Source organism: the organism of the source record quoted next, unplaced genomic scaffold, assembly GCF_019419815.1.
Source record: "Pyrus x bretschneideri cultivar Hongxiangsu unplaced genomic scaffold, Pyrus_bretschneideri_v1 Contig33, whole genome shotgun sequence".
In the NCBI taxonomy this organism is placed as follows: domain Eukaryota; kingdom Viridiplantae; phylum Streptophyta; class Magnoliopsida; order Rosales; family Rosaceae; genus Pyrus; species Pyrus x bretschneideri.
The window spans coordinates 3791196-3818150 of NW_025999646.1; the positions used below are offsets into that span (position 1 = coordinate 3791196).

Here is a 26955-nt window from a genome sequence, read left to right on the forward strand (position 1 = left end):
TCGAACTGAGCACTACCACAATATTTAGAAGTGAACACTGACTATTTCTAAAACTGAGCACTAACACTACCACTATTTCTAGAACTACACACTAACTATTTTTAGAATGAACTCTAATTATTTCTAGAATTAAACACTAATTATTTATAGAACCGAGCACTAATTATTTCTAAAACTCAACACTGACTATTTTACTGTAGTTTCAGATATAGTGTTTATTTGTTCCCTTTCAGAAATAATGTTAGTTATTTTGATTCATTTTTCAGAAATAGTGTGCAATTTTGTTGTAGTTCCAAAAATAATGTGGGTTATTTTGATTTTATTTCATAAATAGTGTTGGTTATTTTGATGCAGTTTCAAAAATAATGTTTATTTTGTTTCATTCCATAAATAATGTGAGTTATTTTGGTTCAATTTCTGAAATAGTGTCAGTTATTTTGTTGCAGTTCAAAAAATAGTTTGAGTTATTTTGCTGTAGTTTCAGAAATAGTATGTATTTTGTTCTATTACAGAAATAATTTGGGTTATTTTGTTGTAGTTCCAGAAATAGTGTTTATTTGTTTAATTACAAAAATAGCATGGACTATTTTAGTTCAGTTTTTAGAAATAATGTGGGTTGTTTTGCTGCAATTTCAAAAATAGTGTGGGTTACTTTGGTTCAGTTTCAGAAATATTGTGAGTTATTTTGCTGTAGTTTCAAAATAGTAAGTATTTTGTTGTAGTTCCATAAATAGTGTGGGTTATATTGGTTCGGTTCCAGAAATAGTATATGTTATTTTGCTGTAGTTCCAGAAGTAGTATTTTGCTATAGTTCCAAAAATAGTGTGGATTATTTTGGTTTAATTTCAGAAAGAGTGTAAGTATTTTGGTTCATTTCCAGCCAAAAATAGTGTGGGTTATTTTAGTTTGATTTTAGAAAGAGTGTAAGTATTTTGGTTCATTTCCAGAAATAGTGTGAGTTATTTTGATGTAGTTTCAGAAACAATGTAAGTTATTTTGGTTCAGTTTCAGAAATAATGTGAGTTATTTTGTTATAGTTTCAGAAATAGTGTGAGTTTTTTTTTTTTTTTTTTTTTTTTGCTGTAGTTCTGAAAATAGTGTGAGTTATTTTGGTTTAGTATCAGAAATATGATGAGTCATTTTGGTTCTGTTTCAGAAATAGAAGCCACTATTCATGTTCGTAATTTCTCGTTCTTCAGTTTAAGTAAACTTATTAAATGTTATATAAATAAATGTGTATTTACACTTAAAAAAAACCATATTTGTATTACGAATTTGGATTTATTATTTAACATAGAACATATAAATATTAGAATTTTAGAATTTTCTCTTTAGTATCTTAGTAATTTGATGGTATGATATGAAATGCAAACCCAAATGATTACGAGTTAGAAGTACATATTTTTCAGAAGTCTCATGAATTTATAATAAATTTAAAAAAAAATTAATGATGTTTTTTTTTTAATAAAAAAACATAGGCTGATATAAGACATCGCATCATACCTCCCAATTTTTTTGCCGGCATGTGTATCACCTCCCAATTCATAAGTCCTTGAGTTAATAGGATGCTAGGTGGCGGAAGCTCATAGGATTACAATTACAAAAGAAGACTTTGTTTGTCACGTGGGAGAGAGAAAATAAGATTGAGGTTTCAGTTTTCACGAAGACACGAGAGACATAATGGCAGAGAGAAGGAAGAGAGATATTAAACGGAAAAGGCAGGGGCAAAGTCAAAAATTTAGTGTTTGGATCATTTTAATTGGACTAATTTAGTATTGAGCTTTGTTCTAACCATTAAATAAAGTTATTACCTGGGTTTTGGTTAGCATTTTTCAAATCATTTTCATTAGTTTTGTTTATATTCTTTTTCATATATATCATGTCATCATATGTACCTTGAAAACTTCCCCGAATCCGCCTTCACCTAACTTGTTATCTTCAGAAAAATTGCTTGTGGCAATTTAGATAGTGCGCAAGTTAAAATGCAAGAGTTCAATATATCCATCTGAGTAGATTAATTAATAACAATCGGTTGCATATACACGATTGGATTAATGTACGTCTTCATGGGTGCGCGCGCGCACACACACTTATATATATATATATATATATCTTCATGGATACGCGCGTGCGCGCGCACACACACACATATATAGGCTAAATAACCAAGACGGTCCATGAGATTTGTATAATCAATATAAATGGTCTCTAAGATTATCCACCGTCCATGATTTTGATTATTCTGTTAAAAACTCTTTGGGCAATTTTTAAAACTTCGTAACTCAATCAATTCTTAACCAATTTCGACCCATAATATATCAAAATGAAGATAGCAAAATGTAGAACAAGATTATACCTATCTGGAAGCCTAATGGTTACCAGAGATGGCCAGAAAATAGCCTGAAAGGTGACTGGTCCGTGGGAAATTGGAAAACTTGCCGGAAACTGGGTAAACTTTAAAAGTTCATAACTTCTTCACTACTTAACGAAATCAAGTGATTCAAAAGTGAAAATCATACTTTTTTGACGATACGAAGAGAAGGGTACATTTCTTGATTGCTAACTTGTCATGGTTTGGCTGGAAAGCGGCTTAAAAGTGGCTAACTCGAAAATGGTTAGCCACTTTCGAGTCATTTTCTGGTCAAAACACGGCGAGTTAGCCATCTAGAAAGGTACCATTATCTTCGTCTTGTCGAGCAGTATGAATTCCGTTTTTGAATCACTCGATTTTGTTGAGTATTGAAGAAGTTATGAACGTTTAAAATTTACCCAGTTTCCAATGAGTTTTCCAGTTTTCCCTTAGACCATTCACCTTTCAGGTTATTTTATGGCCATCGCCGGCAACCATTGGGCTTCCAAATAGGTATAATTTGGTTCTACACTTTGCTATCTTCATTTTGATATATTATGGGTTGAATTTAGTTAAGAAACAATTGAGTTACTCTTATGGACCATTTCTATTAATTATGCAAATCTCAGAGACCGTTTTGGCTATTTAGCTATATATATATATATAGGGATAGAATCAAGGGACAAACATTTTAACAAATATTTTTACACTTCTTTTAAACCTTTAGATTACAAAACATCCGAAAGTCCATATTCATTCATTAAATGACATAGATGCTTAAGTGGATTTTAACTAATATTAAACATAAAAATAAAATTAAAAAGGAGAGGAAAATAAATCACACTTTAGAAAAGGAATTTTTTTTTAATGGATTCCTTTAAACCTGCAGATGACTTTAACATGAAAGATGGTTAATCCATCCAAACCCATCATCTTCAGTATTGCCTTCGTGGTGCGCTTACGTAACGGTAATGAAAATAGGAGGAATTGAATTAAGGAGGAGTTGGAATGAGAAGAAGTCAGAATCAGATTCCTGTTGAAGCTGTTTACTTAAATGTTCTGGAATCGGAATAGAATTCCATAAAACTGTTTACTAATTCACTAGAATCAGAATATAAATTAGTATGATTACTAAAATGCCCTTGTCCCAAATCAAATATTTTATGTACTTTAATGGGTTTATAAAGAATAGTCTTGGAAATAAAAAAAGTAAGTGAGGGCATAAAGGGAATAAAAGTGTCATTCCAATTGCCCAAACAAGCAGGAATTGGATTCCCACCTATATCTAGGGAATCCAATTCCACCAATACAAGGAATTGAATTCCAAAATTTGTGTGGGCCCCATTGCATTTTTGATTCCTCCATGTTTAGTAAACACCGGAGTACTCCGTAATCGGAATTCAATTCCACATTTTCATTCTGATTATGGATACGTAAACACGCCCGGTGTTGCTTCTACAATTGTAGACTGAAAGTAGTTATTTTCTCATATTTTTTTAATAGATTTGGTGTTTTACTCGAGAGTATAGGTCTAGGGGCGGTTTTGGTACAGTATCGTACCAAACTTTCGATATACCGAATATCGGTATACCAAATAGTTTGGTTGGTATGGTATGCCAATAGTAATTGCCAATTTGTTTTACGCCACTTAGTTTGCTCAAAATCTAATATTTTTTAATTAATGTAGAAGTGTAAAAAATATAGAAACGCTCGTAATGACAAACTTTACAACTTTCATGAAGAACTTAACTTTGAAATTCACCATTATAATCATACAAATCATAGATCAAAATTTAACCGTTGATTGTTGTTTACATTTACACTTCATTTTTCTCATCAAATTTGTTTTTTTCGGATTTTCTTTTTTGAAAACATGATCTATTAGAGGATGCAGGAAGATGAACGGTTTGGATCGTTGATATTATATTCAGAGTTTTACGGTTAGTAAAAATATTGCTTGATGTTTATTAAGTTTCCACAAACTATATGACATCAACTCATATTTCAGTTAATCGTAAATATCGAAACGTGATAACAAAGATCTGAACCGTTTATCTTCTTACATCCTTCAGATGATCATGTTTTCAAAAAATAAAATTTAAAAAATAAAATTTAGTAAGAAAAATAAAGCGTAAATGACAATCGACGGTTAAATATAAATTTAAGGTTTATGGATTAAAGTGTTGGATTTTGAAGCTGACCTCTTCATGAAAATTGTAAAGCTTGTCACTATGAGTGATTGTATACTTTTCTTTTTTTTTTTTTTACATTTTTTACACTTCTACAATAAATATTATTAATTTTGCCATCAAATAATTATATGAATCAATACATAATATAATATTAATAATATTGGTAGGTACGGTATACCACCGGTACTGGTTTTGGATACCAATACCGTACTGAAACAATATGGTACGGTACAAATACCCTACCATTACCAATTGGTACAAATTTTTGGTAATAATTTGGTATGGTATGGTTGGTAGAGCGGTTGGTATGGTAATTTGATAAAAATTTACACCCCTATATAGGTCTAGTTGAAGGGGAATCACCATAAGTAGTGGAAACAAATTCATTAATTAACTCATGGCTTTGTTGAATTATTTCTTGGCAATCTATCTTTTGCTCATTCTTTTTTTTTTTTGTTATTTGTTAGGGTTCAATTTTTATAAAATGAAAGAGGAGAATTCATCCAAGGCAGTGCAGGGAAGGAGATGGAGGTTACAGTATTTTCATGTTTTTGTTTTTCCTATTTTTTGATTTTTTATGCTAGGTTCAAAGTTTGATTATTGGTTTTTTCAATTTTATCCTATTAGATATTAATTTTTAATTTAGATTAGTGTTTTCTTTATTAGTTATAATCCACATATCATCCAAGTCATTTAATTTTAAAACTCTTCACATCACTTTTAATCTAGACCGTTGAATGTTATAAAATCTAAAGGCTACAAAAAAGTATAAAAATGTTTATCCCCTGATCTTATCCCATATATATATACATAGAGGGTTAATCTTTATAAATTGTGTGCAGCTTTACCATTTTCTTGTTGTTTGGCAGTATTAACGTGCGTCTCCAATTCTCTTCTTCGTACGATGTCGTAGGCCCCCAAAGCTACATGCACCACACAGGCAGAGACAATAAGGGCAAGAACACCGGCAACAATGTACAAGATCAGTTTGCTCCTTGATCCAGCTGCTACAGTCCTTAATTTTTTGAAGAACGGGGAAAGTTGGTACCTAATATTACAATTGTGATATAGAAAAAATCCCTCTAACTGGTCTTCCCTTGAAACTATATCTGCTACGGCCGCTTGAAGACACTGATTGCAATCTGCTGTGGGCGTGCACTGTGCAATGCTGTACAGCGTCATATTTGACCCTTTAACTTGGGCTTCTTTGGTAGCGAACAATCTGTCAGCTTTGGCAGCCTCAGTGACTAATTTATTCATAGTAGCTGCAAGCAACCGATTATAGCGGCTGATGGGTTTGGTGATCACATTCTTCCCCATCAAAACTTTGACGTAGTCTCTACTTGAGTTGTTCGCCATGGGATTTATCCGTTCATAATCATTGGAGATTCGATACAAGCATTTGTCGAACCATAGTACAGCATCTGTTGCATTGGGGCAATTTTGAAAGGCGAAGGTGGTTGCGGTGTCCACACATTCTCTACAAATGTTTGAGGTGACATCACCGCAACAGAGGAAGGAGACGTAGACTTTTTCAGCTGAGTTTGTGCCTACGTAGGTGGCATTGTGATAGCCATGGTAGGCATTGGAGGAAAGGGTGGTGGAGAGCAGGTTGTTGAGATTGAATCTGAACTCTGCGTCGCCATTGCTGCCCCCGTCTTGGCTCACGCACGTACCACGGGTGATGTGATCAAAAGCATTTGCAGTAATAGTAGTAGTGCCCGAGCAGCTGAGCAAGCTAAGCATGCATATGAAGATAAACAAAAGCTTCATAATTGTCACATTTCGTAATTAATAGGTTAGTTAAGCAGAAGGGATTTTAGTTATACACTTGATACAGAATATATATTGACCCATAAGAACTTGCTCGAGATATTTGGTCTTTGGGATTATCATATCATATCATAGGTTTGAGGTCGATGATGCGAGGACCTTGATCTTAACCAAAAAAACCAACAAAGCTCAAAGCTGTATAAACATTTTTTATGAACTCAACAGTTCTTTTTACTGTATGAGTCCAGAACATTATATTGAAAGAGTAATGTTTGGGAGACTAAATTAATTTGTAAACAAAGTTTTGAAAACTAAAGAACATAGAAGTTGATGATTTGTTTATTACTTACACATTAATAAACGTGCTTATTCTTATTGGTGACACATTATTTAGTTTGTAAGTTTACTCTCCAAATTTGGTCCCCCTAGCATTACCCTACATTGAAAGTATTGAATTGACCTATCTTTGGCCTCGAAACTAACGAATGCACTCTCTCACAGCCAAAAGCTTTAAAACTTTATCTTGTTGCTACTTAGTACTACAGTCTAATGATATTCCTCTTCATTTGTAAGTGAGAGGTCTTAGGTTTGATTCTCACCAAAGGTGAATTTGAACCACATTATTATTAACCCATTGTGAGACTAAACCCACCCCTCCCCTTAGTGTAGATAAATATCGTTTGTTCAAAACAAAAAAAAAAAAAAAAACTTTATCTTGTTGCACTTTTTTGTTTTTTATTGGAGAGTTTCGAATTCTAGACTTAGCATACTAATAGGATTTTTATTACTTGTAAAAATAAGAATAAAAACACTTAAAAATATTTGCAAGAAAACAAGATAATTGTAGTATAGCAGCTCTAGCAAGTTTACTTTCCATAGGAATTGGACAAATATCGAATTGACCTATCTTTGGCCTTAAAACTAATGAATGCACTCTCTCACGGGCCAAAAACTTTAAAACTTTATCTTGTTGCACTTTTTTTTTTTGGACAAAAAATATGCAAAATCTGCTCATCCACAAATCAGCCACGTTTCTAGATCTTCAGGGCTAAAAAAGGCCCAAAACAACTAAAATTAAAGCTTGAGATGTCTCAAACATAATTCCAGAAGGCTTCGAACCCAAAAGACATCATCTTAGACTCCCAAAAGTCCAAATAAGCACAAAATGTCACTTCGAAAGCACTATTCATTGGACCTTTATTTCATTGCTATAAATAAACTACTCGGTAGAAAACCCTAAAACTTTGATACAAACAAGTAGGAAGACTAATGAACATCATCCAATTAGAATCACTTCGAAATTCATTTGTTTGGCCACTTTTTGCTCAGGAGGAAGTCGAATGTCCTACATTGGAAATATAATTCAAAGTATCCAATTTTCACCAAAATAATAACTTAAATATACTTAGAAAGTTAGAATATGGTCAAATATATAATATGAAATCGACTCATCCCATACTCTTACACATCACATTACTCACACTCTGATGGGGGGACTGTTAAAAATCAACTAGACGAACACTTGCACAACTAGAGAAGGAGACAAAGATAAAGAGGCAAGCTTTGTTCATAAATTCATTCACATAGCTCTCTCCCCCTCTCCCCCCCCCCAAAAAAAAAAACCTACAGAATTCTAGCATTTTAAAAGGCCTAGCCAACTACTTAATTAAACTCTAACACAACTTCCTAGTCTTACCAAAATATAAATTAGCCATGAAATATGATAGCTCAATGAATTTCTCTTTCATGCACTGCATCACACTCTCACCTTTTTTTTTGGCAATTTTCATTTCATTCATCTTCGAATTAAATGAAACGTTTTAAATTTTTTGGTTGCTACAGCCTACAGGTCCTGAAACCAAAACCAATGAAATTACCAAAATCCCTGGAGACCCCATATAGGCTATAACTATATTCAACTACAAGAGAAACCCAGTTAGGTCTGTTAACCTAAGGCCTCATTTGGTTCACGTAATGAAAGTGAAAGGAAAACGAAGCTTGTGTTTTTTTATAGGGGGATGAGAATGCATTGTTTTGTTGGCATGAATTTGAATGCATAAAACACAATATTACATGACACATTCTACCTTTTATGTTAAAATTGCTTGGGAAGTTGGACAAATAGCCCTCTTTTTAAAAGAATATGCCACAAGTAAACGAAGAGAGCAAAGAAGAATTAATACACAAGGTACGTTTGAATTCCTTGATGATCCTGAGGATCCTAACTCACTGGGGGCTATTAAGGTTTTTTTTTATTTCAGCGATATATATAGCCACTCGAGAGCTAGGATCAAACCACTTTTGAGCCCCCTCAAGCAGTACTCGAACCAGCCTCGAGGAAGCAAAATGGAATTCCAGTCAGAGCTAGTTCACCTCGGTGAAATGATGGAAAGAGTGAGCCCATTTGAAGCAGGATCAGTTGTAGACTCACTGATTGGGGCAACTCTTCGTACTGCAAATATTGCCGGTTGCTTTGGTTCAGGAAGATCTATGGATTCACTACCCAGCAATACAACCACAGTTGACATTGTAGGTCTCTCCGCAGGGTCTTCCTGGACACACAAAAGACCAATATGCATGCACTTCAAAACCTCGGCTGTTGGGCATGTTTCCATCAACGAAGGCTCAATAAATTCCAACTGTTTTCCATCCTTCCATAGCCTCCATGCCTATCAATTATTTAAGCCGCAAAATATTTTAATTTCACAGAAATTAAGTTAAGTAATCAAAGTGGACAAAGAAACATACATATGCAAGGAGTGTCTTGGCATGTTCTGTGAGATAGAACCCACTATTCCTTTTCCCACTAATAATCTCTAGCAAGATTACACCAAAGCTGAAGACATCGGATTTGACCGAGAATAGACCCTCCATTGCGTACTCTGGAGCCATATAACCGCTGTTTCAAGAATCGAGTATAAGCATTAGCATGTTCTAAAGATAAATATGGGAGGTGTAAGAAGCAAACTCACAGTGTTCCTACAACTCTTTTAGTGTTAGCTGTGTTCTGGCTCTCACAAAATATCCTTGCCATGCCAAAGTCTGATATTTTGGCAACCATTTCATAGTCCAACAGTACATTGCTAGGCTTTAAATCCCTGTGAATGATTTTAAGCCGCGAGTCCTCGTGAAGATACAGAAGCCCTCTAGCAATGCCTTCAATAATGTTGTAATAAATTTTCCAATTGAGTTCAGCTCGTCTTTCCAAATCTGAAAATTTAGTACAATTTATCATGTGAAGTGTCCGTATGATGTATCAATGTGAAAGTAAAAGAAAATTATAGCAGAAGAGTAAGATGGACAAACCAAAGATAAAAACATCAAGGCTTTTATTTGGCATGAACTCGTATAAAAGCAGCTTTTCCTCTCCCTCAAAGCCGCATGCCAAGAGCCGCACCAGGTTTTTATGTTGAAGTTTTGCAATGGTTACCACCTCATTTTTGAACTCCTCGAAGCCTTGCCATGACTTCTTCGACAGTCTTTTGACAGCAACTTCTTTCCCATCTGGTAGCAAACCCTGAAAGAATATTGACAAAATCAGATGACATACATTTTTCGGCCTATAATTGAATCAATACTATTGTATAATTAAGCCTACTTAGAAACATAATACATAGTATCATTACCTTATAAACAGTACCAAACCCACCTTGTCCAAGCTTGTTTAAATCCGAAAAGTCATTCGTAGCTATCTTTATAGTAGCTAGATCCATGAAGGCCAGCTCTTCAGAAATTATGAACATCCCTTCTTCTGTGATTGTGACTCCAGTGGGGCTTGCCAAATCTTGTAATAGTACTTGCTCGCTTTTTTCTTCATCTGCAAAAAAAAACATCATAAGTAAATCTTACAAGGTAATCCTCAAAATTCAGAATAATTTTTTAGTTTTGATATATGTACCTTTGACATCCTCTGATCCCTTTTTGCGCCGGAGATGGACAGCACAAAATACAATGGCTGCTAACAGTATGATGGATGCAGATACAAATATAACCACCTTCCAATTCTTCCATCTATCCGCTGCTTTTTAATAGAAAGAATTTCCTTGAGCCACAATGTGCATGCAGTGCACAGATGATTTATTCACAAAAGAAAACTTTCAAGCAACTAACCTTTGGACTGTGGATAAATTAACAAAGAATTTGACGTGTCGTTAAAAAAGGGGAACAGCTCAAATCTCACATTGCAATTCCTACTGAGAACAGTTCCACCTTGTTGAGAAGAGCAACATCCCAAAAGATCTGTGAGAGCAGAATTCAAACAGCTATGGCAGTCACTTGCAGAAATGTCTCTAGTGCACTGCTGTAAGCCATAAATTGTATCCTTTCCTGAAATTTTAATTTTCCCAGTTGCAAACATATGCTTAGAAGGACTAAACGCAGCTGCTCCAGAGAGGTTTATCATTAAATAGTTCAATACATTATTGAAATGGTGTGGATTTGATACGTTCTTCTCCTGATTGTCCTTGTCCGGATACTTTCCGGTGTAAACCATTAGTTGAAAGAACATCTGGTAAGAATATCGAACTTGACATAGCTCGTACCAAATCATTGCATCTGTTGTTTTGCAACTCTTGAAGATTTCCTGCCTTGCTTCATCGACACAGTTTTGGCAAACTGTGGAGTTGACATCCCATCTACAAAGTGCTTGTCCATAGACTATGTCAAGTCCATCTCCAACCGTATCGTTGTAGAAACCTCCTGCGATGGAAGTGTTGGAAGATAATGACTCAAGTAGCCGCTCAAGATTGCTTTCAAATTGGCTATTTCTGGCATCAGCTGAACAAAAAATTGAAAGGGGATCTGTAGCAGAAAGGGCAGCTGGCATCAACAGCGAAATAATTGCAAAAAGCATTACAGGAAGTTTATCTTTATCCATGTTCTAGAAAAGGGTTCACAGTGAACACAGAATTAGGACAATGGCAAGAAACACTTTGATGATTTATTTTGATCACTTTTCAGTTTTGACATCGAAGTTCCAGCTACTAGTTTTCATCTGGTCAACCGTTTATTACACCACAGAAACTTCCTTGCTGATTGAACAGTAGAGACAAAGAATAGCATATGGTATTCAAATGATTTGATTAATTGTTGATTAATTAATCAAGGACTTTGCAGATTAGTCACATATAAGGCATGCTTAAAATACTTGATTAAAATGTGATTATCTTAGAGTTCATGTATCTAGAGTAGTGGTAAGTCTAACTATTTGTTTTACCATTCTACTTGAAGGGAGCAGCCATGGAATTACTAGTAATTTAGTATGAAGTGTTTTGACTGTAGCATAGAATTTGGCAGAAAAAAATTGGAGGTGAGGGTAACGACGTGATGAGTGCTATAGGAAGATAGGATATAATCACGTGAATTTACCTGTAGAAATTGAAATATATCCAAGTGATCTTATTGGATATGAAATTTCCTTGAGGTGACATCAAATTAACAACAGCATGTGCTTTAGTGTTTATGCAGGCTCTATTTTGATCGTCTGTTATATAATCCGAGAGTGAAGTTTAACCTCTAGCAGGTTGCATCCGGTTAAAAGTATCGATTTGATTGTATCACCGAGGCTTCCTTGCTGATCGAAGATTTGACGATATGCAAGCCGGCTGAACAAAGTCATGCTGACTGAGACCAAGGATATTGCATTGATCAAGGGATTTGAATTGTTGGATTATCAAAGACTTTGCAACTTGATCACATGTAAGTAAGTCATGCTTACAGCACTTGATTAAAGTGTGATTATTTAAGGATTGGCTAAACAAGTTGTGTCTCTTTATTTAACTATTTGTTTGACCGGACATCTAGAATTTGACATAAACAAGGCTCCAAATCATCTTATTTCAAATGAAACCTCAGATTAAGCAGCCTCTGGTTTTAGACTTTTAGTGATTAATTAATTACTAATTTTGTGTGTCATGTTGGCTATTTTTTAACCTGAACATGCTTACAGCCATCTTAACAGTGAATTCAAATCAATTAGCAATACTGATGATATCATAGCTTTAGACTTTAGTGTCAAGTTATGCTAAATCTAGCTTTCATTTGTTGCTATCGTAATACGTCATAATGATTATTACAGATTAGTAAACAAGTTATCAGGGCCATTTCCAGGTTGGTTCGGATGGTGGTTGACAAACAAATGCAATTTTTTTATTTTTTATTTTTTATTTTTAAATTTGAATGAAGTGAAATTCCTTGAATCGAATCCATTAGAATGATGAAAAATAAATAAAAACCATCAATTCTCATTAGAAATGAGGGCATGTCTTACCGCAACAATAAGGTTGCTCTTTTGTGACTGAAAAATCATTGGTTTGGGCCTTGGAAACAGTCTCTTTGTAAGGCAAGGGTAAGGCTGCGTACGCTAGATGTTTCTCTCCCAACCCTGGCAAAGAGGGAAGCCTTTTTGGCTTGGTGTCCCCCTTTTAATTCTCATTAGAAATGAATAAACCAGTTCTTAGCAACTTGTATCACCTGAACTACCGGTGTTCTGTATTTATTAATAATATACACACAACAAAACTAAGAAAAACTTTGTGCTATCGAGAACATGGGTAGAATTTCATGACAAGGAACACCATAGGAAAGCTTCAACTTTGTACAGATTCATGAATCTTATGGTGTTATCGCGGCATGACATTAGAAACTGTTAGGCCATTAATAGAACTATTACCAGCAGCTGTCTCAGTATAATGATCGGTGAATCTTCCCGTGGTGAAAGCAGGTTTCTCGGGCTGGCTAAGAGTTACAGTTTCACTTTTTAACATTACAACAGCAGAAGACATGGTTGGCCTGTCATACGCGTCTTCCTGGACACACAACAATCCGATATGGAGATATCTTAGAAACTCATGTGGATCACATGAATCGAGCAGTAGTGGGTCGAGTAGCTCCAACCCTTTTCCGTCATGCCATAATTTCCATGCCTGCATCATAATCAATTGGATAAGCATTAAGCTGCTGTTTAATTGCAAAAAGTCTTGCTTTGAGAGAAGTGCATAAAGTAACTTACATATGTTACAAGGCTAGGAACACGTTTTATTGGATGAAAGCTGGCGTTCCTTCTCCCAGTTATGATCTCAAGCAATAGTACTCCAAAACCATAAACATCAGACTTGACGGAATATACTCCCTCCATTGCATATTCTGGAGCCATATATCCGCTATTCCAATACCAAAATCCAGAACAAAATGTTGAGTACCGTAAGTTTCCCTTTAGTGGAAAGGAAAATTTAGACAAGAAGCACTTACTAAGTCCCAACTATTGTAGTCGTATTTGCTTGGCCTTCACTTCCTGCAAAGATCCTTGCCATGCCAAAGTCGGAGATCTTAGGGTTCATGTCACTGTCCAATAAAACATTGCTAGCTTTCAAGTCTCTATGGATGATTTGAAGTCGAGAGTCCTCGTGTAAATAAAGAATTCCCCTTGCAATTCCACTTACAATGTTTACACGTCTGCTCCAATCAAGTTGTGCTCGTTTCTCTGAATCTAAGCATCATTGGAGGAGAATTTACAGACTAAAATATTTCTGACAATAAAATCTTAGCCATAGTATAAAGCAGTTGAAGTTAGATCCCGAATACAGAAATTTTCAAGAGATCATAAGAGAAAACATACCAAAGAGGAAGACATTTAGGCTGCTGTTTGGCAGGTATTCATAGACAAGCAGTTTTTCCTCTCCCTCAACACAAAAACCCAAAAGCCGAACAAGATTTTTATGTTGAAGTTTCATTATCAGCAGAACTTCAGTTGTGAATTCCTCCGAGCCTTGCTCAGAACAGCTTGAAAGCCTCTTGATTGCCACTTCTTTTCCGTCACTGAGTACACCCTTCAAAAAACCAGATTTTAAATCAAGCCGCTGAAAATACTAACCAAGCGGTAGATGGTACTACAAATAACGATTCAATCTTCGTATGTGAACTTTTTGTCCATAGTTTTGTTAAAGAAACAGTTTGCTTTTACTTTTTACCTTGTAAACAGGCCCAAAACCACCTTCTCCAAGCTTATTTGAATCAGAGAATTTATCCGTAGCTGCATGTATAGATGCCAAACTGATATAGGGGTACTCCTCAGCTTTCGGGTTTCTGCCTTGAAAACGTTGTTCTGGGAACAATACATGTTGTCTTAAAATCTCACTACTCACTGAACAGATCAAAAGAAAAGCTGCTTTCAGAAAACATATTAGAGTGATGATCAGCTCTAAAATAAGCATTTCCCAAAGCAGTATTTTACCCTTTTTGTTTCTTTTTCTCATTGCAAGATAGAAACAGGAACCCAAAAGTAGTATGGCTAGACATGCTGACACAACCGTAAGGATCGTGATCCACCATCCTCTACCTTCATTTGGAAACAACCAGGCATTTGCAGTTAATTTATAACATCGTAACGTCGAAATTGACAAACACTTTTAAAAGTACTCACCGTCCCCTTTGTTGTTATTCGGAGAGCTAGAAATAGAAGCTTCAGTTGCACCATTATAGAAGGCATACAATTCGTACCTCAGATAGCAACTCCGGCTCAAAAGCCGTGCACCAATGGAGAAATAAAACTCTCTCAAAACGTCTTCTATGGCGTGCTGAAGGCATTTATCACAGTCATCTCCAGATAAGTCTCTGGTGCACTGCACAAGAGCATATATCACTTTATCTTCAAATTGTACATCTCCAGTAGCATACATTTTCGCTGAAACATTATATGCGGCTCGCTTCGCAAGCTCACTCAGCTTCTCCCTCACGGTATACTCAAACTTTATTGGGTCTGAAACGTTTTCCTTGTTAGCCAACGCAATGTTGTCTGCCATATTCAATTCACCATAGAACTTCACATCGGAGTAGCGCAGTTGGCACGTCTCCTCCCACACAACTGATTCTGTTGAGTTGGGACAAATCCTCACAATGTCTAAATGCGCGGTGTTGATGCAGTTGTGACATGTCTCATTCGTAACATAATCGAGGCACATATAAAGGCCATAAACTCTATCTGGTTCATTTCCGGCGGAAGTATTGTACAGCTTGGAAACAGAAGCATTTGAAGGCAATGAATTGAGCAGGCTCTGGAGGTTTTTCTGAAACGTACTATTTTCGACATAACCGCGAACATCTGAGCACAACTTGTATGGAGGATCAGCATAAGCAAGATCAAAAAGGAAGGTGATGAGATAACAAAGCAAAAAAAGAGAGATTGTTTTCGGAACACTAGGGAAATTAGCCATGTTTTGATCTCTAATCATAGAAATAGATTAGGGAAACTTTTATATACAGCTTTTAAGTCTTCTCCTTCCTGCTCGAAATATGGTTAAAAATCTCGGAGTACGAGCACCATTGAATTTTTGTGAATTGATAGGTAGTTTCTTGGAAGACTTGTTTAATTAAATTAGTTAACATCACGTCAGTACAAATTCTAAGAATACAAAGCCTTCGACTGGCTGTATTTTCCAGGAAATTGCTCACGGTTGGTCATGGTTTTGCTTGTAATTCAGTAAATGTCAGACCACAAGTTGAAAGATATATTAACTCAAAACTAATAGATAATGACAGAGACTTCTGCAAACCATGAAATAATATAATAGTCACACATGTTCTGCTGTGGTTTAATTATTTATTTATATACATGAAAGATTAGCATGTCCGATAGGTCACACAGCTAGAATTAAACTTCATTGCCTAGCCTACTCTCCATGTATGCATGCCTGATTTTCAGACAAATCTAATTGATATTATGAGTTTCATTTTCATTCAATTCTGTCGTAACCAAAAAAAAACAAAAAACAATCAAACTTTCAGAAAAGTTGGTAACTTATGTCTCAAAAATAGTTTGGCACTTGAAAATGGGCAACATTTTGAATTTTGTTTACAATATATTCTAGGGTAAAATATAAAAAACTACCTCAACTATTGGGGTCACGATAGTTTTATACCTCATCTTTTAAAATGGACAATGTCATACCGCATCTTACGAATTTGTGACAATGTTATACCTCCGTCAATTTTTATGTTAGTTTTTCTGTTAAGTGTTGACGTGGCTTGATTCGGAACCTACTTTCTATTAAAAAATTATTAAAAACTAAAAAACAATTATTTAATATTTTTTAAATATTAAAATAATAAAAAAAATAGAGAGAAAAAAAAAAAAAAAAAACCTCATTTCGTCCCTCCCCTCCCCCCTCCTCCCTCCTCCCTCCTCCCTCCTCTATCCATCTTCATCTTCTTCCCCCACCTGCAAATCCCAACAAAAAAAAAAAAAAAAAAAAATTCCAATTTGTCTTTCCCCACACCCACACCCACACCCACACTCTTCTCCCTCCCGCAACCCAGAAAAAAAAAAAAAAAAAAAAAAAAAAAAAAAACCCAGATCCCGTCGGCGGGAAGATGGGTGCGCAGAGAAGGTGGAGGATGGGTGCGGAAGAGGATGTGGAGAATAGATGAGAATGGTGGATTCCTTCCTCCTTTTTTTCCTCTTCTTCTTCTTCCTCCTTCTCCTTGTTCTTCTTCCGCTGGGGAGTTAATGGTTTTCAAAAAAAAAAAAAAAAAATTTTCCTTCCTCCTTTTTTTCCTCTTCTTCTTCTTCTTCTTCCTCCTTCTCCTTGTTCTTTTTCCGCAGGGGGTGTTGATGGGTTTTCAAATTTTTTTTTTTTTTCCTTCCTCTTCTTCTTCTTCCTCCTCCTTCTCCCTTCTTCTTCTTCTGCACCGACGTGGGTTTGGGGGGGGGGGGGGAGGAAATTTTTTTTTTTTCCTTCCTCCTTTTTTTCCTCTTCTTCTTCTTCTTCCTCCTCCTCCTCCTCCTCCTCCTTCTCCTTCTCCTTCTTGTTCTTCTGGAGGGGGGTTGTTGGGTTTTCAATTTTTTTTTTTTTTTTTTTTTTTTGGGTTTGCAGGTGGGGGGAAGAAAATGAAGATGGGGAGAAGAGAGAGGAGGGGGAGGGGAGAGACGAACTGATGATTTTTTTTTTTTAACTTTTTATTATTATTTTAATATATTAAATATTTTTTTTTTAGTTTTTAATCATATTTTAATGATTTTTTAATAGAAAGTAGATCTCGAATCAAGCCACGTCAGCATTTAAATGAAAAGTAAACGGCTAAGCAACGGAAGGTATAACATTGAACCAAATTCTAAAGATGAGGTATGAAAGTGTCGTGACACCAATAGTTGAGGTAGTTTTTTGTACTTTACCCTATATTCTTTGTGGTTATTAGATCGTATTTATTTTATTATGAAGTTAATCAGCGTAAATAATTTGAAACCTTAATACGTTCTTATAAAGTATATTGAGATTATTAAAATTTTTAGATGTACATCCCAGTTTCGATCCATATTATTTCAGAATTTTGAAGGTCAAATTTCCTTTGGGTTCACCAAAATTGAAAGTTTTCTTTACCATCTTGGTCAGAAGTGATAAAAATCGAAATATCCAATCCAACTTGCGCCTGTTCTCAATAATCTATTGGCTTGGACTTTCAAGCCCAAGACCAATGTTTGTTGACCCAACGTGAATTTAGGAGACGAAAATGCCCTACATTCCAAAAGCCCTTCCGGTCAAACACGGTGGATACTGGATACGCAGGTTCAAACAATGTTTGTTGACCCAACGTAAATTTAGGGAAATTAGCCATGTTTTGATCTCTAATCATAGATAAAGATCAGGGAAACTTTTATATATAGCTCTTAAGTCTTCTCCTTCCTGCTCGAAATATGGTTAAAAATCTCGGAGTACGAGCACCATTGAATTTTTGTGAATCGATAGGTAGTTTCTTGGAAGACTTGTTGACTTAAATTAGAGGAAAACTAATGAAAATGATTTGAAAACTTTTAGTTTTAACATAAGAACAAAATAAAGAGTAAAGTGAATAGTAACATGATTGATTTTTTAGTGTAAAAATATGGTTTCTCGTTAAAGTGAATAGTACTATAGGTTTTTCGTTAAAACTCTCTTATATTAGTTAACATCACATCAGTAAAAATTCTAAGAAAACAAAGCCTTCGATTGGTTGTATTTTCCTGGAAATTGTTCACGGTTGGTCATGGTTGTAATTAAACCTGTAAACGGGTCGGGTTCAATCCGACCTATTAGGTTAACGGGTCACTTGAACCCAACCTGTTAAGGTTAACGGGTCACCCGAATCCGACCTGTTAAGCTAACGGGTCATCCGTTTCACCCGTTAACAACTATTATTATTATTTTTTTTTTTTTGCATAGTTAATTTTTTGTTGTTAAGATTTTACTGAAATTACTAAAACATCCTCAATTAATGAATGCTAACGGATTGACCCAAAATGATCCGTTATTTAACGGGTTCACCCCTTAGCAACCCCACCCGTTAAGCATCCACCCAAATACTAATATTAACGAATCGGGTCCAAAATGCCAGGTATAGTTGTAATTCAGTCAATGCCACGCCACAAGTTGAAAGATATATTATCTCAAAACTAATAGATAATGACAGAGACTTCCACAAACCATCAAATAATATAATAGTCACACATGTTTTCTGTGGTTTATTTATTTTTATATATACATGCGAGATTAGCATGTCCAATAGGTCACACAACAAGAATTAAACTTCATTGCCTAGCCTACTCTCCATGTATGCATGCCTGATTTTCAGAAAAATCTAATTGAAATTACGAGTTTCATTTTCATTCAATTCTGTCGTAAAAATAATAATAAATAAAAGAAAAACTAATGAAAAGAGTTTGAAAACTTTGAGTTTTAACGATAAGGACAAAATAAAGGGTAAAATGAATAGTACCATATTTGAATTTTTAGTGTAAAAATATGGTTTTTTGTTAAAGTGAACAGTACCGCGGGTTTTTCGTTAAAACTCCCATAAATAAATAATGATAATAAATAAAAAACAATAAAATATTCAGAAAAGTTGGTAACTTACGTTTCAAAAATAGTTCGGCTCTTGAATATTGTGACATCCCACATCGTCCATGAGAGTGATCCTTATACGTATATTCTCATCCCTATCTAGCACAAGGCCTTTTGGGAGCTCACTGGCTTCGGGTTCCATGGGAACTCCGAAGTTAAGCAAGTAGCGCGCGAGAGCATTCCTAGGATGGGTGACCCATTGGGAAATTCTCGTGTGAGTTCCCAAAAACAAAACCGTGAGGGTGTGCTGGGGGGCCCAAAGTGGACAATATCGTGCTACGGTGGTGGAGCGGGGTCGGGAAGTAATCCTCCCCGGACGGGGATGTGACAAATATGCCCAACATTTTGAATTTTTTTTTACAATATACCCTATATGGTTATTAGATCGTATTTATTTTATCATGAAGTTAATCAGCGTAAATAATTTAAAACCTTAATACGTTCGTATAAAATATATTGAGATTATTAAAGTTTTTAGTTGTACATCCCAGTTACGATCCATATTATTTCAGAATTTTGAATGTCAAATTCCATTCGGGTGCACCAAAATTGAAAATTTTCGTTGCCAACTTGGTGAGAACTGATCAAAATCGAAATTTCCAATCCAACCTGCACATGTTCTCAATAATCTATAGGCTTGGACTTTCAAGCCCAAAGCTCAACACCTATGTATGTTCGCCCAACGTAAAATTAGGAGACGAAGATACCCTCCATTACAAAAGCCCTTCCGGTCAAACACGGTGGATACTGGATACGCAGGTTCAAATACAAACGGGCTTTCCCTCTTCGAACCTCAGTCAATGGCAGTCGCTCTGAGAAGCCTTGCAGCGGCATTCGGCTACTCGCCACATCTTCAATGCGCTCAAAGCTTGTTTCCATTGCGCTTTGGAAATAGTTATAGTTCCTCTGTGTCGTCTGTTTCGTCTGGCATGCCCTGAACGTGCTTGTGAAAATGTCTCTGAGACAACATCTGTTTTGTCAGTTGTCACTAACCATTTCTGCACCTGCTCTGTATTTCATGATTAGAGGACGGTGCTCCGACCGTTCATCCAGAATTCCAACAATGGCATAACGGAGGTGGGTCTTTCCACAAGTCTGCCTGCATCGACCCAACAGTTTTCATAGAGTTTGGTGCTGTTGTTCATTCAAAATCCGTTGTTGCCGAGCATGCTCGTATTGGTTCTGGAGCTGTCATTGGAATTTCGGTCGCTATTGGCAATCAACCAAAATTGGGTGATGATCAAATTTTTAACTCGACATTGCGACTCCACTAAACTGTGATAGCACTTCTGCCATTGCAATCACTAAGAACCCTATTTTTCACCGGAAGACTAAACACATCAACAGGAGATATCATTTTATCAAGGAGGCTTTGCAGAATGAGATCATTGACTTGGTGTACTGCTCAACCAAAGAACAGGTAGCAGATATATTCACAAATGCTTTTGCCAAAGATCAATTCTGTCATCTCAGAGAGCTATTGGGAGTGAAATCAGTTCACAATTTAGGGGGAGTGTTGATGTACAAATTGATGAACTGATATGAAGAAGATTACAAGTTTTGATTAGTGTAATGGTTCAGCTCATAGGCTGAGCTTATGTGATCAAAATGTAATGTGTTAGTTAAGTCTCACGGGGTTTGATATGTGACAAGTGTTCTAATGTCAGTGCAGTGTAGAATGGATGACTAAGATTGAATCTAGAGTTGTACCTCTCTCTCTCACTCCCAACGGTTATATTGTTGTTTTGTATGAGCTCATATGTTCAGTGAGTGCCCCAAAATACATGGAAGAATTTGCAGAGGCATATTCTCTGTGATTTTGATCGGAATTTTGCTTCTTCTTCTTCCTCAAGTTTTCTAAGTATTCTTCCATAATCATCATCAGCATTCTCTGTTTAAATCTAATTCACTTGATACAGAATATATATTGACCCATAAGAACTTGCTCGAGATATTTGGTCCTTGGGATCATCATATCATATCATAGGTTTGAGGTCAATGATGCGAGGACCTTCATCTTAATGAAAAAAAAAAACCAACAAAGCTCAAAGCTGTATAAACATTTTTTATGAACTCAACAGTTCTTTTTACCGTATGAGTCCAGAACATTACATTGAAAGTATCGAATTGACTTGTCTTTGGCTTTGAAACGAACGAATGCACTCTCTCACGGCCAAAAGCTTTAAAACTTTATCCTATTGCACTTTTTTGTTTTTTTTTTTTTTTATTGGAGAGTTTCGAATTCTAGACGTAGCATACTCTTATACATCACATTACTCACACCCTCAACTTTTCTTTTGGCACTTTTTCATTTCATTCATCTTCGAATTAAATGAAACGTTTTTTTTTTTTTTTTTTGGTTTCTACAGGTCCTGACTATAACTATCTTCAACGACAAGAGAAACCCAGTTAGGTTCGTTAACCTAAGGCCTCATTTGGTTCACGTGATGAAACTGAAAGGAAAACGAATCTTGTGTTTTTTTCTAAGGGGGATGAGAATGCATCGTCTTGTTTTTTGGTTGGCGTGAATTTGAATACATAAAACACTATAACATGACACATTCTACCTTCTATGTTAAAATTGCTTGGGAAGTTGGACAAATAGCCTTCTTTTTAAAATAATATGGCACAAGGTAAACGAAGAGAGCAAAGAAGAATTAATACACAAGGTACGTTTTCTGAATTCCTTGATGATCCAGAGGATCCTAACTCACTGGGGGTTATTAAGTTTTTGTTTTTATTTCAGCAATATACATAGCCATTCGAGAGCTAGGATCAAACCACTTTTGAGCCCCCTCAAGCAGTACCCGAACCAGCCTCGAGGAAGCAAAATGGAATTCCAGTCAGAGCTAGTTCACCTCGGCGAAATGATGGAAAGAGTGAGCCCATTTGAAGGAGGATCAGTTGTAGACTCACTGATTGGGGCAACTCTTCGTACAGCAAATATTGCCGGTTGCTTTGGTTCAGGAAGATCTATCGATTCACTTCCCAGCAATACAACCACAGTTGACATTGTAGGTCTCTCCGCAGGGTCTTCCTGGACACACAAAAGACCAATATGCATGCACTTCAAAACCTCAGCTGTTGGGCATGTTTCCATCAACGAAGGCTCAATAAATTCCAACTGTTTTCCGTCCTTCCATAGCCTCCATGCCTATCAATTATTTAAGCCGCAAAATATTTTAATTTCACAGAAATTAAGCTAAGTAATCAAAGTGGACAAAGAGACATACATATGCAAGGAGTGTCTTGGCATGTTCTGTGAGATAGAACCCACTATTCCTTTTCCCACTAATAATCTCTAGCAAGATTACACCAAAGCTGAAGACATCAGATTTGACTGAGAATAGACCCTCCATTGCGTACTCTGGAGCCATATAACCGCTGTTTCAAGAATCGAGTATAAGCATTAGCATATTCTAAAGATAAATATGGGAGCTGTAAGAAGCAAACTCACAGTGTTCCTACAACTCTTTTAGTGTTAGCTGTGTTCTGGCTCTCACAAAATATCCTTGCCATGCCAAAGTCTGATATTGTGGCAACCATTTCATAGTCCAACAGTACATTGCTAGGCTTTAAATCCCTGTGAATGATTTTAAGCCGCGAGTCCTCGTGAAGATACAGAAGCCCTCTAGCAATGCCTTCAATAATGTTGTAATAAATTTTCCAATTGAGTTCAGCTCGTCTTTCCAAATCTGAAAATTTAGTACAATTTATCATGTGAAGTGTCCGTATGATGTATAAATGTAAAAGTAAAGAAACATTATAGCAGAAGAGTAAGATGAACAAACCAAAGATAAAAACATCAAGGCTTTTATTTGGCATGAACTCGTACAAAAGCAGCTTTTCCTCTCCCTCAAAGCTGCACGCCAAAAGCCGCACCAGGTTTTTGTGTTGAAGTTTTGCAATGGTTGCCACCTCATTTTTGAACTCCTCTAAGCCTTGCCATGACTTCTTCGACAGTCTTTTGACGGCAACTTCTTTCCCATCTGGTAGCAAACCCTGAAAGAATATTGACAAAATCAGATGACATACATTTTTCAGCCTATAATTGAATCAATACTATTGTATAATTAAGCCTACTTAGAACCATAATACATAATATCATTACCTTGTAAACAGTACCAAACCCACCTTGTCCAAGCTTGTTTAAATCCGAAAAGTCATTCGTAGCTATCTTTATAGTAGCTAGATCCATGAAGGCCAGCTCTTCAGAAATTATGAACATCCCTTCTTCTGAGATTGTGATTCCAGTGGGGCTTGCCAAATCTTGTAATAGTACGTGCTCGTTTTTTTCTTCATCTGCAAAAAAAATTTAAAAAAAATAAAATAAAATCATAAGTAAAACTTACAAGATAATCCTACAAAATTCAGTGTAAGTTTTTAGTTTTGATATATGTACCTTTGACATCCTCTGATCCCTTTTTGCGCCGGAGACGGACTGCACAAAAGACAATGGCTGCTAACAGTATTATGGATGCAGAAACAAGTAAAATTGCATTCCCATTCTTCAATCTGTCCCCTGCTTTTTAATAGGACGAACTTCCTTGAGCTACAATTTACCATGAAAAATGTGCATGCACAGGTGATTAATTCACATAAGAAAACTTTCAAGTCACTAACCTTTGGAATGTGGATAGATTACCAAAGAATTTGACGTATAGTTAAAAAAGGGGAACAGCTCAAACCTCACATTGCAATTCCTACTAACGACAGTTCCCCCTTGTCGAGAAGAGCAACATCCCAAGAGATCTGTGCGAGCAGAATTTAAACAGCTATGGCAGTCACTTGCAGAAATGTCTCTAGTGCACTGCTGTAAGCCATAAATTGTATCCTTTCCTGAAAATTTAATATTCCCAGTTGCAAACATATTCTTGGAGGGACTAAACGCGGCTGCTTCAGAGAGGTTTATCATTAAACAGTTCAATATATCATTGAAATGATGTGGATTTGATACGTTCTTCTCCTGATTGTTCTTGTCCGGATACTTTCCAGTGTAAACCATTAGTTGAAAGAACATCTGGTAAGAATATCGAACTTGACATAGCTCGTACCAAATCATTGCATCTGTTGTTTTGCAACTCTGGAAGATTTCCTGCCTTGCTTCATTGACACAGTTTTGGCAAACTGTGGAGTTGACATCCCATCTACAAAGTGCTTGTCCATAAACTATGTCAAGTCCATCTCCTACCGTATCGTTGTAGAAACCTCCTGCGGGGGAAGTGTGGGAAGATAATGACTCAAGTAGCCGCTCGAGATTGGTTTCAAATTGGCTATCTCTGTCACCACCTGAACAAAAACTTATAAGGGGATCTGTAGCAGAAAGGGCAGCTGGCATCAACAGCAGAATAATTGCAAAAAGCATTACAAGAAGTTTATCTTTATCCATTTTCTAGAAAGGGCTCACAGTGAACACAGAATTAGGCGAATGGCAGGAAACAATTTGATGATTTATTTTGATAACTTTTCAGTTTTGACAGTGAAGTTCCGGCTACTAGTTTTCATCTGGTTAACCGTTGATTACACGTCGGAAACTTCCTTGCTGATCGTAGACGCAAGCCGGCTGAATAAAGTCATGATCTGCAGGTTGATAGAGACCAGCAATAGCATATGGTATTCAAATGATATGATTAACTGTTGATTAAACAAAGACTTTGCAGCTAAGGTATGCTTAAAATACTAGTATTAAAATGTGACCATCTTAGAGTTCATATATCTAGAGTCTATTTAGTGCAAGTCTAACTATTTGTTTGACCATTCTACTTAAAAGGAGCAACCATGAAAGTACTAGTAATTTAGTATAAGCTGTTTGGACTTTAGCATAGAATTTGGCAGAAAAAATTGGAGGTGAAGATAACGACGTGATGAGTGCTATAGGAAGATAGGATATAATCAAGTTTAAATGGACCTCTAGAAATTGAAATAATGCTAGCGATGAGTAGGAACTCCTACTCAAAATTTTTTTGTGTTCGAATGCAGCACTTTGTGCTTATAATCAGAACCGTTTATATTATGAATCACTATAAAGTCTGCAAAAAGAAAAGAAAAGAAAAATTAAAATTAAGATCGTTTAGTCAACTATTGTATCAAATACATAAACGGTTCGTAATACTTTTACCAATTCCGTTCATTTGTTCTTATACAGTTCGATGACTAAACGATCTTAATTTTAATTGATTTTTTTTTTCTTTTCGCAAACGTGATTTTATAGAATGATTTATAATATGACAATTATTATTATAAGCATGAAGTCCTATAAATCAACAACGAACAGTTTTGAGTATGAACTCCTACTCATCTTTTGAGTAGCAAAGTATTATTCGACTTTTTTGTGGAGAAAATTATTATATTCGATTTGAATTGTTGAATTATCAAAGACTTTGCAACTTGATCACATGTAATTAAGTCATGCTTACGGCACTTGATTAAAGTGTGATATTATACGTGCTAAGATGGATCAGATATCTTTGGTTTGGTTTCTCTGCAAAATATAGAGAAGTAATTTGATCAAGCATTTCAGATGTCATCATTTTCATCTTTTTTCTTCAGAGGAATTCGTTGTTACCAATATATAGATAAAAACTTTCTTCTTTTGGCTTGCTCTATATACATAATCAAGTATTCAACTGTTTATTGAGAAGTTTAAGATGGATATCTAAAAGTACGGATACAAATGCTCCAACCAAAGATACACCTTGTCCATATGCTTTGATTGATCCAAAAAACATCTTACAATTAGAAAAATTGTTAAATCCGGGTAATGAGTGATGGAAATAGTACATGGATAGATTTAACCATTTCTGTATCATTAAGGTGTACTTTGGCTAATTAAGGCATGTGAAGAGGGTATATCTGCAGTAGAGACAATTTTACTAATACTTTTGTATTCCTATCTAAATTTGTTAATGGTCAGGCAAACAATTGATCATGTATTGAGACCAAGCCAAAAGAAGATAATGATTATCTATACCGGTAACAGTCAATTCCCCTGAAAAGAAATGTTACCGAAAGTCGAATTTAAACGTTAAATATTGACAAAAGAAAACCAATGAACCATGAAGAATATGGGGTGGCTAGACAAATAATAATGGTAGGGTAGAGGTGAGTCATCTCACACTTATATTTTGAACAATTATTATCTTTTAAGCAGGAATCTTCTCAAAATCAAAAGTTTGATAGACATTTCACGCAAAGACATTTAAAATCTCACTCACTTTTTGAACAATGATTATCATTTAAGCAGGAATCTTTTCTCAAAATCAAAAGTTAGATAGACAATTCAAACAAAGACTTTTAAAGTTGGGGGTCGTGGAAGAAACAATTGTCGGGTTCTGAGTAAAGTGGAATTCTTCATCTTAACCTTTAATCTGATAATTATGTGAATTTATGCTTTTGAGATGAGAATATGCAAGACAAATAATAGAGGCAGGGTCGAAGTGAGTTATCCCTCACTTATTATAGGTTCATTGTTTGTTTGATTCTTTTAACTAACAATAAGCACACAATAATTGCATTTATAATTCTTGTCCCCCAAGTCCATATAACTCCTACATAATAAATATATATAAATAAAAATAAAAATAAAAAAACAGTAGTAAAGCAATTAAAACAGTCTGATAATGTAAACAGTTTCACACCAACACAATAAAACAGATTTGTAGAAAATGCTGGCAAAATAAAGAATAACGAAACGAAAAAACATGCAATGATCATAATCCAAAATCACTTAGGTAATTAATCCACATTGGAAATCACACATTACAAACCCAAA

General features: G+C 35.6%; 4 protein-coding genes across 10 annotated transcripts in view; all 4 read right to left on the reverse strand.

Moving 5' to 3' along the window:
* Window positions 1-5367: 5367 nt before the first annotated feature.
* LOC103933028 (cysteine-rich receptor-like protein kinase 25) lies at window positions 5368-6315 on the reverse strand. The gene has a single exon (XM_009342681.1). The coding sequence runs from the start codon at window positions 6313-6315 to the stop codon at window positions 5368-5370; it is 948 nt and encodes a 315-aa protein (XP_009340956.1).
* Window positions 6316-8384: 2069 nt separating this feature from the next.
* LOC103933029 (cysteine-rich receptor-like protein kinase 44) lies at window positions 8385-11206 on the reverse strand. 2 transcript variants are annotated; one of them, XM_018643919.2, is made up of 7 exons: window positions 10426-11206; window positions 10214-10333; window positions 9942-10132; window positions 9622-9832; window positions 9288-9525; window positions 9064-9214; window positions 8385-8984 (listed from the first exon to the last, which is right to left on the reverse strand). In XM_018643919.2, the coding sequence occupies exons 1-7, from the start codon at window positions 11189-11191 to the stop codon at window positions 8685-8687; spliced, it is 1977 nt and encodes a 658-aa protein (XP_018499435.2). In that variant the 5' UTR covers window positions 11192-11206; the 3' UTR covers window positions 8385-8684. The 2 variants fall into 2 exon arrangements, with proteins under 2 accessions (XP_018499435.2, XP_048447012.1); XM_048591055.1 differs by having other exon boundaries at window positions 10214-10336.
* Window positions 11207-12537: 1331 nt separating this feature from the next.
* LOC103948280 (cysteine-rich receptor-like protein kinase 10) lies at window positions 12538-15655 on the reverse strand. 4 transcript variants are annotated; one of them, XM_018647690.2, is made up of 7 exons: window positions 14735-15655; window positions 14546-14650; window positions 14283-14455; window positions 13931-14141; window positions 13564-13801; window positions 13325-13475; window positions 12538-13238 (listed from the first exon to the last, which is right to left on the reverse strand). In XM_018647690.2, the coding sequence occupies exons 1-7, from the start codon at window positions 15540-15542 to the stop codon at window positions 12936-12938; spliced, it is 1989 nt and encodes a 662-aa protein (XP_018503206.1). In that variant the 5' UTR covers window positions 15543-15655; the 3' UTR covers window positions 12538-12935. The 4 variants fall into 4 exon arrangements, with proteins under 4 accessions (XP_018503206.1, XP_048447009.1, XP_048447011.1 ...); XM_048591052.1 differs by having other exon boundaries at window positions 14812-14950; XM_048591054.1 differs by lacking the exons at window positions 14283-14455; window positions 14546-14650; window positions 14735-15655 and having other exon boundaries at window positions 13564-13656; window positions 13755-13801; window positions 13931-14011.
* Window positions 15656-21777: 6122 nt separating this feature from the next.
* The window catches only part of LOC103948123 (cysteine-rich receptor-like protein kinase 15), a 36313-nt gene continuing 31135 nt past the window's right edge, over window positions 21778-26955 (reverse strand). For 2 of the 3 annotated variants that reach the window (XM_048591057.1, XM_048591058.1), the window contains exons 2-8: window positions 23808-24764; window positions 23587-23706; window positions 23296-23486; window positions 22976-23186; window positions 22642-22879; window positions 22418-22568; window positions 21778-22338 (exon numbers count right to left, since the gene is read on the reverse strand). In XM_048591057.1, the coding sequence (XP_048447014.1) occupies window positions 22039-22338; window positions 22418-22568; window positions 22642-22879; window positions 22976-23186; window positions 23296-23486; window positions 23587-23706; window positions 23808-24573 (1977 nt within the window). In that variant the 5' untranslated portion in view covers window positions 24574-24764 and the 3' untranslated portion in view covers window positions 21778-22038. Of the gene's footprint in view, window positions 22339-22417; window positions 22569-22641; window positions 22880-22975; window positions 23187-23295; window positions 23487-23586; window positions 23707-23807; window positions 25620-26955 lie in introns of those variants that run through there. The other variant, XM_048591056.1, reaches the window with a different exon arrangement.

What these genes read in the sequence shown, in the direction of transcription:
- LOC103933028 (XM_009342681.1), bottom strand. Translation starts at nt 6,315, where the DNA reads ATGAAGCTTTTGTTTATCTTCATATGCATGCTTAGCTTGCTCAGCTGC.
- LOC103948280 (XM_018647690.2), bottom strand. Translation starts at nt 15,542, where the DNA reads ATGATTAGAGATCAAAACATGGCTAATTTCCCTAGTGTTCCGAAAACA. An exon ending in GAATAACAACAAAGGGGACG is followed by an intron (nt 14,651 to 14,734) that starts GTGAGTACTTTT and finishes TTCCAAATGAAG; the next exon opens with GTAGAGGATGGTGGATCACG. An exon ending in GAGAAAAAGAAACAAAAAGG is followed by an intron (nt 14,456 to 14,545) that starts GTAAAATACTGC and finishes TGATCTGTTCAG; the next exon opens with TGAGTAGTGAGATTTTAAGA.
- LOC103933029 (XM_048591055.1), bottom strand. Translation starts at nt 11,191, where the DNA reads ATGGATAAAGATAAACTTCCTGTAATGCTTTTTGCAATTATTTCGCTG. An exon ending in GGGATCAGAGGATGTCAAAG is followed by an intron (nt 10,133 to 10,213) that starts GTACATATATCA and finishes TTTTTTTTGCAG; the next exon opens with ATGAAGAAAAAAGCGAGCAA. An exon ending in CCAAGACACTCCTTGCATAT is followed by an intron (nt 8,985 to 9,063) that starts GTATGTTTCTTT and finishes AATAATTGATAG; the next exon opens with GCATGGAGGCTATGGAAGGA.